Source organism: Tamandua tetradactyla, chromosome 14, assembly GCF_023851605.1.
Source record: "Tamandua tetradactyla isolate mTamTet1 chromosome 14, mTamTet1.pri, whole genome shotgun sequence".
Lineage (NCBI taxonomy): Eukaryota > Metazoa > Chordata > Mammalia > Pilosa > Myrmecophagidae > Tamandua > Tamandua tetradactyla.
In genome coordinates this window covers 87,049,696-87,062,696 of record NC_135340.1, presented here as the reverse complement: position 1 = coordinate 87,062,696, position 13,001 = coordinate 87,049,696, and the positions used below count along the sequence as shown (strand labels likewise).

Below are 13,001 nucleotides of genomic sequence, written 5' to 3'. Positions count from 1 at the left end.
GTTTAACATCTCATGGTGATGTCTGCTGGGCTCCAAGCATTTCCAAACCTTCATGTCTCCTTTCTCCATGTGTCAGCATCTGTGTCAGCTCTCTCTCTGTTGGCTCTGCTCTCTCCAAAATGTTCCCTCTTTTAAAGAACTCCAGCAAACTAATCAAGACCTACCTGGAATGGGTGAAGTCACATCTCTGTCTAATCAAAAGTTCACACCCACAACTGGTCACGACGCAGCTCCATGGAGATAATCTAATCAGAACTGTCTGCCCTACAATATCGAATTAAGTTTAAAAGAAATGGCTGCCCTCACAAGACTGAATCAGGATCAACACATGGCTTTTATGGAGTATGATACCTTCAAACTGGCACAGACCTCTAGAAGTCAATGGCTCCGTGAAGAGACTGGTGCTTCACCAGAGAATGCTAAGCAGTCTGTAGGGCACACTCCTGCCTCTCCCCAGTTTAAAGACAGCCTTGCTGATGATATAGGTTGGTTTACAGGTCTACAAAATTTAAGGCCAATGGAAGCCATTGGGCCATTAAGGACCCTGTCCTGAGAATGGTCACCTTCTGACTGGAACTGGATAAGTTCATTCTGCACAATGGGCTGAAGTCCAGGTGGTGGTGATGGCTGTGCAGGCCACTCTGGCTACATGTTTGCAGACTCATGGCCCATTGCAATCAGACTACCTTATGGTTTGGTACTGCCAAACTAATGACTGAATATTATTTAGGTTTCCCTATGTTGGGACCAGGCTATGGCAACAGTTGCCCACTGGGATGCTGATCCATTCCCATCCATGTCGCTGAGCCTGGAGAAAAGGCCATTTAAGGCAGAATGTGAGTAAATTCCAGCACTGTCCAAGCATGTCCTCATCATTGTGCCTCTATTACCTACTGGATTCACAACTGAATGGGTCATGGAAGCCCACCTCAGATACAAGAATGGGCTAAATCATTCAGACTCACTCTAAAGGGAGTGGGAATCAAAGATGCAACGCAGACATGTGGCTCCTGCCAACAAGCTCACACCATGCACATGGCGAATTGGCCACATCAACTGGGTATCAGACCCCACACAGGTCTGTCAACTTTCCACATCTAGATCAATGGCTCCCAGCTATGGATGCTGATGTTACCTCACCACCACAGACATCTTCTGCACCTATGGGACCACCAAGTGCCTGGTGTGGCATGTGGATGCATTGGAAGTAGCTGCATGCAAATTTATTGCACAGAATTTGCACTGGGAAAGTGTCTGTGTCATCTTCGGAGGTACCCTATGGGATTCCAATATGATCAGGAGACATCTTTTACTGCACAAGCAGTGCAGCAATGAATAAGGTCAGCTTCCCATGCACCCCAGTGGGTCAGTGAGTGATGGGTTGGACAACTGAAGCAGCAGCTGAGAACAGGACGTCGGGATAGCCTGGTAACAGGGTGGCTCCCCCTCCTAACTATGGCCCTATAGATATGTAACAGTGCACTCCAGGATAAGTGCAAAACAGCGTTGCAAAGTCTGTTCCAAAATACTGCACTTGGCAGGGGTGGAGGTGGAGTCTTGAATCACTTCATTAGGCTGCACCTGCAGAATCCCAATCTCAGGATTTTCAAATATTCTTTTCCTTGTTTCCCTCTAGGACACAGTGTGGGGCATTTGCAGTTTGGGAGGTACCCCTGACAGAGCCTTGATTCCAAAATGCAAGTATATTGATACTGAACATCTCACTTGTGAGGAAAAGGTCAGGAAGGGTGAAGGGACCACGGCAGTAGGGTTCCCTTGGTGTCTCTGTGAGTGCCTGACTCCTCAACACATGGGGCCGATGCCATAGTACGCATTAAATTTGATCAGGATGTGACCACTCTTCCCAGACTGGACGACCAGGCCCAGCAGGTTTTGGTCATGTTACAGGAATACTCGGTCCCGAGATTATGGCCTTGGGCTTAGACAACCTGCGTCACAGTCCCTGGGCAGCCTCCTGCCCAGATAATAGGCCAGGGACACCTGCAGTCATGAGGGATACAAGCAGAGTGAGGCAGATGAGGAAGCCCATCTTTCTCTCTTGTGCCTCTTAGAACCCGTGCTAGCACCTGGACCAATGCCAGCCTTGGGAAAGCTGGTGGAGCGGTGGCAGCAGTGGTGCCCTCAAGCAATGCTGGATCTGCCACTCCAGGACAGGGGCTCTCTCTCAGCACGGATATGTACTGGCCGCCTGCCCTGCACACGGTGACACAGGTTTAGCCCAAGCGATCGATGGGTGATTGGCCGGGCTCCCCACTGATGCGTGCTCAGTTGCACTCTCGCCCTGGTGTTTGCTGCTTTGTGTCATGAATGCATGAGTGGAAGTCACCCTGCACAGGAACCAGGTCACTCGCGCATCTTGGCACTTCGGATAAGCCAGGGCTGGCATCACTCACCTGCACACTGTGCTTCGTGCGGGAAGAAATAAAGAAGGTGGGTTAATGGGATATGCACACCGAGGCAGCATGATGGGTGTGGCAGTTTCAACTCGATTTGGTTATGGATCCCTTTGTCGAAATAAAATCATTCTCCAAAGCTGATTTTGTACAACAGACAGTGGGTCAGGACGAAGCAGGAGTGGGGGTGAGGGGTCTCTCTTACCTGGTACCCTCCTCGTCGCCCCGTACCCCAAAATGCCCAGTTTGAAAACCAGCAGGCAATAGTGGAGTGGTAGTTAGATTCAGTTGTCAACTTGGCCAGGTGAAGGCACCTAGTTCTGTTGCTGGGGACATGAGACAATGGTATGTGAACCTCATCTTATTGCCAGTTATATCTGCAGTCGGCTAGGAGGCGTGCCTGCTGCAATGAATGACGTTTGACTTAATTGGCTGGTGCTTAAATGAGAGAGTGCAACGTAGCGCAGCCCAAGCAGCTCAGCATACCTCATCTCAGCACTCACAGCTCAGCTCAGGCCTTCGGAGATGCAGAAAGAAGTCACCCCGGGGAAAGTTGTTGAAACCCAGAGGCCTGGAGAGAAGGCCAGCAGAGATTATCCTGAGCCTTCCCACGTAAGAAAGAACCTCAGATGAAAGTTAGCTGCCTTTCCTCTGAAGAACTAACGAAATAAATCCTCTTTTATTAAAAGCCAATCCGTCTCTGGTGTGTTGCATTCTGGCAGCTAGCAAACAAAAAAAAAGCCACTAGAACAAGTGGCTTTAATATTGGTATGTTTTAGGTTATTATGAACTATGAGCAATTCCCTTATATCCTGGTAAATTGCTACTATATGGAAGACATTTTCTAAAAGGTACAAATAAGAGATTTTTATGATTAGAAAAAGAGAGTTACAGAACTATAGTTAAAACTCTCATAAAAACACTTTATAGCTCACCCTATATTTCTTTCTCTAAACTCTTTCTCCCCTAATCTTCCCAACCTGCTACTGCAGATGCTGCCATCTGATTTTTTGGTCACCAGTCCTTGAAGTCTTGCTGTTTCCAGGACCTGCCTCATCTACTGCTGTCCTTTCAGCTGGCGCCTGCTCTGCATTGTCCAATGTGGCATCTGTAGCTTTCTTTTTCTCTTAAGGAAGAGTTAGAGGACTGGGGGTGGTGGCCTGTTTTGAACATCCTTAAACTCTGAGGCAGCCTATTAGATGCGGTTTAAACCCCTTCCCAGCAGAAGGGATCACAGCTCCACACAAAGGGCCCCCTTTGGACCCAGGCAGCAGCGCCCCAGGCCTGCACTTTCTGTGGTCTAAAGGGTTGTTCTGAGAAGATCAGAGGGTCATTTAAACCTTCCATCATCTTCATATTTCATTTTGTAAGCAAAGTTTTCTTTTCTAATTCTCTTTTCTTGGCTGTTTTTTCCCGAATGCCCATTTTCATGTTTGTCAAAAACACTGGTGCTGTGACTTGGTTTACAATGCGTGATATGAGATGAAAGGGTTTTCTGTTACGTTAAAAAGGAATGACATACACATACTTTAAAAAGGTGAAATGCTGCCTACATTTTAGAGGGTATGTCTGTGTGCACACTTGCAAATATGAAGGAAACTCATCCATAGTTCATAAAGGAAAACAACAGCTAACCCCTGAGCCTAGCTTTCAGTCGTGTGTAGTCAAACACTGGGCTTTACTGGTCCTCAAGGGAAACAAGCTAGACATTCACTAGAGATCAAAGAAAGGCTGTGTGTGTGCTTTGAGTAAGGGAAAACTGTAACCAGAGCAGTCCTCAAAATCTAGAAGGAGACGGAGCCGTGGCTCAGGCCCTGACGAAGCAAAGTGATTGGCTGGATGGCGACTCCACAGGGAAAGAATCTGAAAAAAGATCCCATGGCACAGAACCTACAAGAGTTTTCAAATTTCATACCTGTCAATCACAAAATACCAGACAAGCCTGGAGATAGGATCTGATGATGGAAAAGCAGGGATAAGGGAGAGAAAAAAAACACAATAGAGAAAAAGTGATATCAGCGCTGTCAATCACCAACCTTCCAATAAAAACCTCTGTAGTCAAGGAGGCAGATGCAAGATGGAAATGACAAATGAATCAATTACAAATTTTAGAGGTGAAAATTACAAAGGTGGTTCAATAGCACATCAAGCAAAGCAGCAGTGGACGCAATTTGAAAGGGAAGACGGTTGAGCAGAATAGATACAGAGGGAAGCATAGAGAACACCAAGAAGACTATCAGGTCTTAAGGCACAGGCAGTAGGATGAACCTGGTGGAGACGAGAGGGAGAATGGAGAAGGAGCAAGATTTGCAATTATGTGGAGGAGGTGGCCAAGGGACAGTGGCCCTCCCACCTGGGCCTCACCTCCTCCCAGATCATTTTGCTCAGAGGCCGGAGTGCTGCACAAGCTTGTCCCTGCTCCAAGCTTCAGCTGCACATCTCCTGCACCAATCCCCAGCTCAGAGCAGGGAGTGTGTACCCTCCAGGGGTGGCCTCACAGCCATACTTTGCCCGGGCCACAACTGTCCTGAATTCTCCTGACTACGAGAAACTCCGAATACCTTCTGTCTCTGGCCTGAGTGGTGCTAAGCCAGTGTTCATATAAGGAGGAGAGGGAAGTGCATGGTTTAAAATACTATGTGGGGAAGCATGCAGACATCATTTATAAAAATTGATAAGGACCTGAAAGAGGCTTTCCTGGGAACGAAAAGTGTTTCCCACAATTGAAATAGTTCCACATGCTATTTTTTTTTGGCATGCTGTACTGTGGGGTCATATTTCATCATTTTCCCATGTGAGTGTCCCATTATTATAACACCATTTGTTGACTTTTTGTTCGTTTGTTTTTTGGGAAGTGCATGGACCAGGAATCAAACTTGGGTCTCCTGCATGGCAGATGCAAATTCTATCACTGAACTATTGCACCCCCTTTCCATATGCTTGCTTGTATATAGTGGTTTTGTGGTTGTTTGAATTTGAGTCAAATTTTCTCTGATATGAAGTATATCAGATGTATTTTAGTGACTGTATTGATGATTCTTAATGTTTAAATTACGTTCACATTAATAGATTCAGAGAACCTACCACAGTTTCAAAATTGATTTCCTGATCTGTCGTCATTCCCCTCCATATCTCCACTTTTCCAAGCTCCCTAAGTGATTGGCCTTGCAGGTCTTATTAGTGTCAGCTGTATGTGGGAAGGAGCGGGGAGAAAGCACAAGCACAGTGATTGGAACTCTGAAAGTTCAAAGGACGGTGGGGTGAGCATTTAAGTTATCTGATCTCACACTAAATTTCACATTTATATTCCCTTATATACTGGAGCATACTGAAACACAGAAGTGCCCCAGAAGTAGGTAAAATATAGAACAGTGGTAAGTCTGGAAGGATGTTTAAGACATGGCATCAAGATGTATTTGCAGAGGAGGGATTTTCAGAACAATGCAGATAGAGAGAAGTGGTGTTCAATTAGGCGTGCATCTAGAAAAGAACTGGAAATACATATCACCACAGGCTAAAGGTGGCTTTCTGAGGATGATATCGTGGCTGTAATTTCATAGGTTATGCTAGGGATTTTTTTTATCCTTTCCATTCTCGAAGATGTACCTGAATTACACTGAAAAAAAATCAGTGCAGTTTATGTTTTGTGGGATGTGGTCTGGTTTCCCACACCCAAAGCCCTGACCATTTGAAAAAGCAGTTTCTATTGTTGTCCTGACTTACTGGACTAGCAGCTGTACCTCCCTTCACTGACACACAGAGGCAGAAGGAGGGAGGAACTAACATTCGTGCAGCACCCACCGATGCCAGAGCCAGCGTCAGGAGCATTTACCTCATCTTCTCAGGGAATACCGCCGAGGTAACATCCTCCCCTGGGAGCCTGGGCTCTCCCATGGGGCCTGTGTCCTCCAGGTCAGCACAGCCCATGCTGGGTGGGGATTTGGACCCCATCCCTTCCATTGCAGGGAGCAGAAGGTAGTGGGGATTAGGGATAGCCCCCAAATGCTCTAAACCCACCTTGGGTCTAGAGAAGCACAGATTACCTGGATTAGAAGGAAAACCTCCATGCTCAAGAATGCTGTCTCAGAGAAACGTCATCAGTGTGCGACTATAGGAGGCCCACTCCCATTCATTCTGGACCCAGAGAGCTCAGGTCTGACCCAGATGCTGACTCAGGTCTTCCCCAGCATTCAAAGCTTGGGTTTAGTTTGGGCTTTCTACCCCTTATAAACTATTGATACCATGCCCACATGTGATTTTTTTGAAATTTATTTTCAATTGAGTGTCACTGATTCCTGTTTTTCTTGCTGTCTGTAATTTTTTATTCATTTGGCAGTCTCTCTTACAATTTATTTTCTTCTCAGATGTTTCTTCTGGGTATGTGCTATGTTTCTATGTGTATTGGGGGAGATGACTTATTTTTTATTCTATTTCTTCTTACTTTTATCTTGCTCAGGTTTAACAGTGGATTTACCTTGCATGGTCTTATCTTCCATGTCTGTGACTTTGACAGTTTTGACATTTCGTACGTTTGTGGCCAACCCAATGAGGAATGCAAATATCAAACCATAGATGCGACCAAAGAACACTCTCAAATATTCCACCAGTTCTTTACTTTGCGTCACGGACCGCCTTGTCGGTAGAGGGGGTCCACTGTCTACACTGCCACCACTACCTTTGCTGAGACATAATGGAGGAGCCCAGCCTATGTGACAATGACAGTTTCTTCTATTGTTGCAGACTCCTCTATAATTGCACTTGTTGGGGTCACAGTCATATTTAATTGCAGCCATAGTTGCATTGCAATAGGTATTTGAACAGAACAATCCACTGGCACAGGGGGTACCATTTCTCACAAGTCCAACGTCAGTTGTTCCTGTTGAACGGTGTGCGTCCACCCCAAAACACGTGAACCCTGAGATAACAGACTGATGGAATGAAACATGTTCCTGCAACTGGGGAAGCTGAGTGACATTGCTGCACTGCAACCTCCCACACTTAACATCTTCCTTTGCACATCTTGTAAAACTTGATACATGTTCTTCTCTCCTACAGTGTCCAAATCGGTTTCCTTTAGTATTTATATTATAGCAAGCATCTTGGGCAGCTATAGCATCTATACCAAAGATTTCTTTGCAGTGCACGTTGCGGTCTGTGCAGTTGCCTCTATAGCAGTAGCCCTCCTCAGTGCATGGGGTTCCGTCTTGCATGTAAAAGTCATGAGGGCAATTGTAGGTGTACCCAGTGCAGTACTCTGGAAGGTCACATATGTTTGCGATAGGTCTACAGAGTGTCCCAGGTGGGGAGTAAGTACAGTTTGTACAGCACCCTCCCACATCACAAATGCTGTTAGTTGTCAACCGACAGTCGTTCTGACAGCATGGGTCATCATAACACTGCTTGAAGGAGCCACAGTCACACTGCTCCTTTGATTCCACTATTCCGTTTCCACAACGAGTTATTGTTAAAGTTTGATTAACAAATGTGCGAGGCGTTGAGAATAGGCAACTCATATACGGTTTAATTGTGTTTTGCAGATGTAAAATGCTGCAGTTGCTGAACGCATCTGTTAACCCAGGGTATCTGTACATAATGCAGAAGGCCCTCCTGTAGCAATAACATTCAGAACTATCATAATTTAGACCCAAAGTTCTCCCAGTTTGCTGTGTTGCAATCACAGATAAATACAAATAATGTCTGCCTAGATGGCCAACGATTATTAAACCCTGTGCCTTGCATATGCCATAATGAACTGCATTAAATTCTGAGTCAAAAGGTGCATCTCTATCCACCACAAAAGATGAGTGGTGTGGAATAGTTTTATAGACAGTGTCTGAATACACTCTATGAAATGGATTTCCTGGCACCTTATAATCACCCAGGGCGGCCGGATTCCTTTGGTTGTAGACCATCAAACCAACTACATGGTACCTCATGTGAAGACGCCAGAATAATGCATCCATTATGCTGGCCATATTTATTAAAAATTTGACGGCTTTTGTGAAATTGTTGTATACAGTATATGTTGCATAAGAACATTGAGGAAGGCCTTGAATCCCACTTGCATGGGAAGCATGACGTCTAGGAGGCGTCCTCAGGGCTGCACTGACGTTGGCTGCAGAGAACAAGGGGTCCGTATCCTCTTTGTGTCCTAGTCTATATGCAGGCTCTGTTGCATTTTTCTCTGCCACTAGCTGAGAAACGATGTGTTCAAACGTGTGGGAATTCTTGAGGGGTTTGATTTCATAGGCAAGGTCATCTAGCTTCATGATCCCTTCGATACCCCCATAGCATGTGTCAACGGTGACCAGGGAGTAAGGAATATCCTCCAGGAAGCCGAGGTAGTAACAGTCTCTTGGGATATAGGGATAGTCCATCTGGATGGCTCCTTGGTTGTCCTGGGATATCACCGGCAGATGTCTGGGCAAGAGCAGTTTCTTGAGTCGCATGTGGATGACGTGTCTCTGGCCGCCAAATTTTAGGCTATAGGACACCCAGCCTGGCACCTGAATACCCTTACCATGGTGCATCTGCTTCCTGGGAATCACGACCTCGGAGGAGATATAGCGCCACAAGGGACGGCCTTGAGAACATTGCACTGGACCCAGGAGGGCCCAGAGCCCAAGCAGTAAGAAGGGACCTCTGCTGCGGGTCCCCTGGCCCTCTGTCAGCTTCATACCCAGCTCCATGATATCTGTCTGAGGAGACTGGATAAAGGGAATATACTCAGTGAAGCCAGGTATGAACCATCTGCTGAAGATGCATGTCACGCAGGGAGATCCTCACAGGCAACTTGGAGCTGCCTCCGGGCTCTGGGCCTCCAGGTCTGGGTAGGTTACCTGGTTACTGAGGACATTAGGTCACAACCACTGGGTGTGGCAGTGGGTGGACCTGGAGATGAATCCTTGATGTTGGGTGGGACAGGAAAGAGAGTCAGGTCTCTGGTTGCCAAACTTGAAGGGAAAGAGAGAGGGTAGCTGGTGCATTTGTATCGAGGCACCCTCAGAATTTCCAAGCCACCTCAGGAAGGAAACCATGGAGAGCACTGGCACTTTCCTAGTTTTCCTTGTCTTTGGGACTAGGGAAATGGGGGTTTCCATGGCCAGGGGACACATCTCCATGTCAGACTTCTTGGAAGAATCCAGACAATTGGTTTTTGCTCTACCAGTTCAGGGACGTGTTTCTGCCTTGGGGTGGCCCAACCGTCTTTTCCCTATGAAGGGAGCTGTTCAGTGCAGAGGGGCAGCAAATCGTCTTCCCAGTCAAAGACAAATTAATCTCTTTCCTTTTGGGCTAGTTGCCAGTTGGGTCTTTTGGCTGCTCCAGAAACCCACATGCTGAGACTTGTGCACTTGTGCAGAATCCAAATAATCTTGACACAGTGAGAGTAAAGTCACCCTAAAAGTGAAGAATCACTTGGGCTGGGATTTAGCTTCTACCCAGAGACTTCACAGGAACAACAGCAGGCGAAGGGAATACAAGGAACTTCACAGGATGATACTATGTTTAGAGGATGGATTCACTGCCTGATGCCCACCTACTGCTGATGTGCTAGATGAAGGAAAAGTGAACTTCCATCATTTCAGATTGGATCTGCTTGACACAGCATCTTGAATTGTACCCTATTATTCAGTCCTAAATTTCTCACTTTTTGTTCTTTTTCATACTTTCATGAGAGATTTGGATAACATTCATAAATCAATGGCAGTATTTCAAGTAAAATGTAATTTATGAACCTTGTTAATTTCAGTAATAAAGACACGCTGCAATGGTTACCGACAGGATGATGCAATGGTTTTCAAAACGGTCCGGGTCCAAGATGTGTAAGTGGCTTGCTTCATACTAGGTTGGACTGTCAGGTGGGGCATAGGACATGGAAAAATGCTGGCCAGTGAAACATCAGGATTATAAATTTCCCCCAAATGTAATGAAATCTATGAAGAAAGAATTGAACAGCGGCTTTCCCATCAGATAGCATTTGTTGAGAGAAAGCAGACCCTAGCAGCTTAGAACTAAATAAGGCCAATGGTCTACTCTATGCTGACCCCTTCCATATAATGTTCTCAGTCCTTTAGTACAGAACAAAATGGAGAGCAGAAGGTGAGAAGACATGAGACTGTATAGGAGAGACAGGTGTGTCCTACTGAGGCCATTCATGTCTAGTCCATCACTCTAGCACACTGACCTAGGCATTACTTGATCTTTAGATCTTGGAGGAGAAGCATCCCCTACACCCATCGATGATTTGAATCTATTTCATCACCAGTGAAATAAAGTAAGATATCTTAAATACTCAATCTCTCAAGTGGAATTTAGAGAAAACTTAGAGTGGATGATCGTGAAAATTGTTACTGAAACTTTCACCAGAAAGTTTCCAAAAAACTATCGATATGTTACAGTGTCCAACTATGCCACATCTGTATAGAGAGTTCTGTCTTAAAATTATTGTCTGCCACAGTTTTAAGAGTGTCCTTTCTCGTGAAAAAGGAAAAAAAGTCAACAACATCTTCAGATTGGATGATACATTTTCTTTTCACTCTCCTACTAAGAATTACAGTAATTTAGAAAGTGTCATAGTAATGACAGGGTAGACACATTGTTCAGTGGGTCAGATCGGAAAACCCAAAAGTAGACCTCAACCATAAAAGGCCCCACTGAGTTTGTTCAAAAATTCAAAAACGAATCATTTGATAATGGATAGCCCCGTCAACAAATGGTGCTTAGGAACTTGCACGAGTATAGACAAAATAAATGAGCCACAATCTAAAGATCAGAATGGATGATGGTCTTAAATGTGAAATGATAAGAAGAAAACATCTACAAAAATACACAGTAGAAAATCTTTGAGATCAAAGATTAGGCAAAGGATTCTTAGAATTCTCACCACAAGCATGATCTATAAAAAGAAAGCTATCTTTCTTTAAATTTCCCCCAAAGACCCTTTTAAGGGGACAAAAAGAGGAGCCATAGACTGGCAGAAAATAGTTGCCATCATATATTCGACATAGAATTAATATCTAGAAGATTTAAATTTTCAATTTGCTAAAGTTGTCAAAACACAATATACCAGAATGGGCTGGATTTTAACAATGGGGATATATTAGCTAAAAGTTTAACAGATCTGAGGCTGTGAAAATGTCCAAATCAAGGCATCAACAGGATAATACCTTCTTTTTGAAGGCTTTTGGTGATCCGGGCCTCCTCTGTCACATGGGAAGCACGTGTGGTATGTTGGACCTTCTCTCCTGGGTTCCGTTGCTTTCAGCTTCTGGCTGGCCGTCTGTGTTTCTGCATGTTTCTCTCTTTTAGCTTCTGTCTCTCTTAGCTTCTCTGTCTTTTTCTCTATTTCATGCTCTTACAAAGGGCTCCAGTAAGAGGATTAAGACCCACCTGGTCACGTTATTCCCACGTTGCCAGTGAGATTTACACCCCTGAGAGTCATGTCCTTGTAGGGGGCGATGAGAGTGAGTTCACCTGCCAAGCTGGCAGCTGTGGCTGATTACATCTAGGATCAACGAATGTGATAACCCAATCAGCTGAAGACTTCTAAGGGAGACAGGAGAATATTCACTGTTTCTTCAGCCAGCAAACCTCTCCTGTAGATTTTGTCCAGACCCTTCATCGGAGTGGCTAGCTTCACAGCCTGCTCTAAAGATTTTATATTCTTGTATCCCTATAGTTGCATGACACACATTTATAAATCTCATATTCACAGATATCTCCTGTTGGTTCTGTTTCTCTAGAGAGCTCTGACTAATAGAGCATAGTACCAGAGTGGTTCTTGAGAAGCAGAATTTAAAAAATGGGGTTTTACAATTGGCTTTCCACTCTGATTAGACTCAGAGGCACTAAGGACTCTGTTTCCAATAATCAAGATGGCACTGACAGTCCATGGCCTGAGTTGTCAATAGAGATATGCAAAATATCACCATATGATCCTGATAATTGTATGCTTATATGAGGCAAGGTTCTGGATGATAATGTTTTTGATACCTTAATGGAGTTTTATGGAGTCAAGAGAATAATAATGTTGCTGATTGTTCCTAGATATACTGGAAACAGTTATGAGGGAAAGGGATGAGATGAAGGCCTCAAATTTGCAACTTAAAGACCGTATGAAAGAGGTAAAAGTTTCTATGTGTGCCATGAAAGAAAATCTTATTTTCTGTGGTCACAGACTTGAGATCTCTGAAAAATGGACCTGAGACCCATTGTATGAGTAGCAGTTTTACAATGTAAACTAAAACCTCCAACTTCTAGGGTTTCTGCTGTTAAAGTAAGGGCTTTGATTGGAAAAGAATGGGGTGCTGAAACTTGGGATGGGGACATTTGGGTTGACAATAATGATTTGGGAACATGGGAACCCTGGAATCTGCTCTGTCTCTGCTACATAGACCTGTAATGGTGCGGTCTGAGGAAAGAGCCGCACACCTACAGCCTGCCCTGAAGAAACAGTTTCCTGGCCTCCACTCCATTCTGAGGAGTCGGCCACTCATCCAGAGATTAACCCTTCATGCCTGCTAAATCTATAACCACCTCCCATTGGGTAAACAGCCCTAATTTCTCTGTCTGAAGCGATTAGTCCTG

General features: G+C 44.9%; 1 protein-coding gene and 1 pseudogene across 1 annotated transcript; both read right to left on the bottom strand.

Annotated features, from left to right (window-relative positions):
* The window catches only part of LOC143655506 (motile sperm domain-containing protein 1 pseudogene), a 63,393-nt pseudogene extending 57,052 nt beyond the window's left edge, over positions 1-6,341 (bottom strand).
* Positions 6,342-6,667: 326 nt separating this feature from the next.
* LOC143656325 (disintegrin and metalloproteinase domain-containing protein 21-like) lies at positions 6,668-9,249 on the bottom strand. Its single transcript, XM_077128345.1, has one exon. The coding sequence runs from the start codon at positions 9,101-9,103 to the stop codon at positions 6,842-6,844; it is 2,262 nt and encodes a 753-aa protein (XP_076984460.1). The 5' UTR covers positions 9,104-9,249; the 3' UTR covers positions 6,668-6,841.
* Between the last annotated feature and the right edge of the window lie 3,752 nt (positions 9,250-13,001).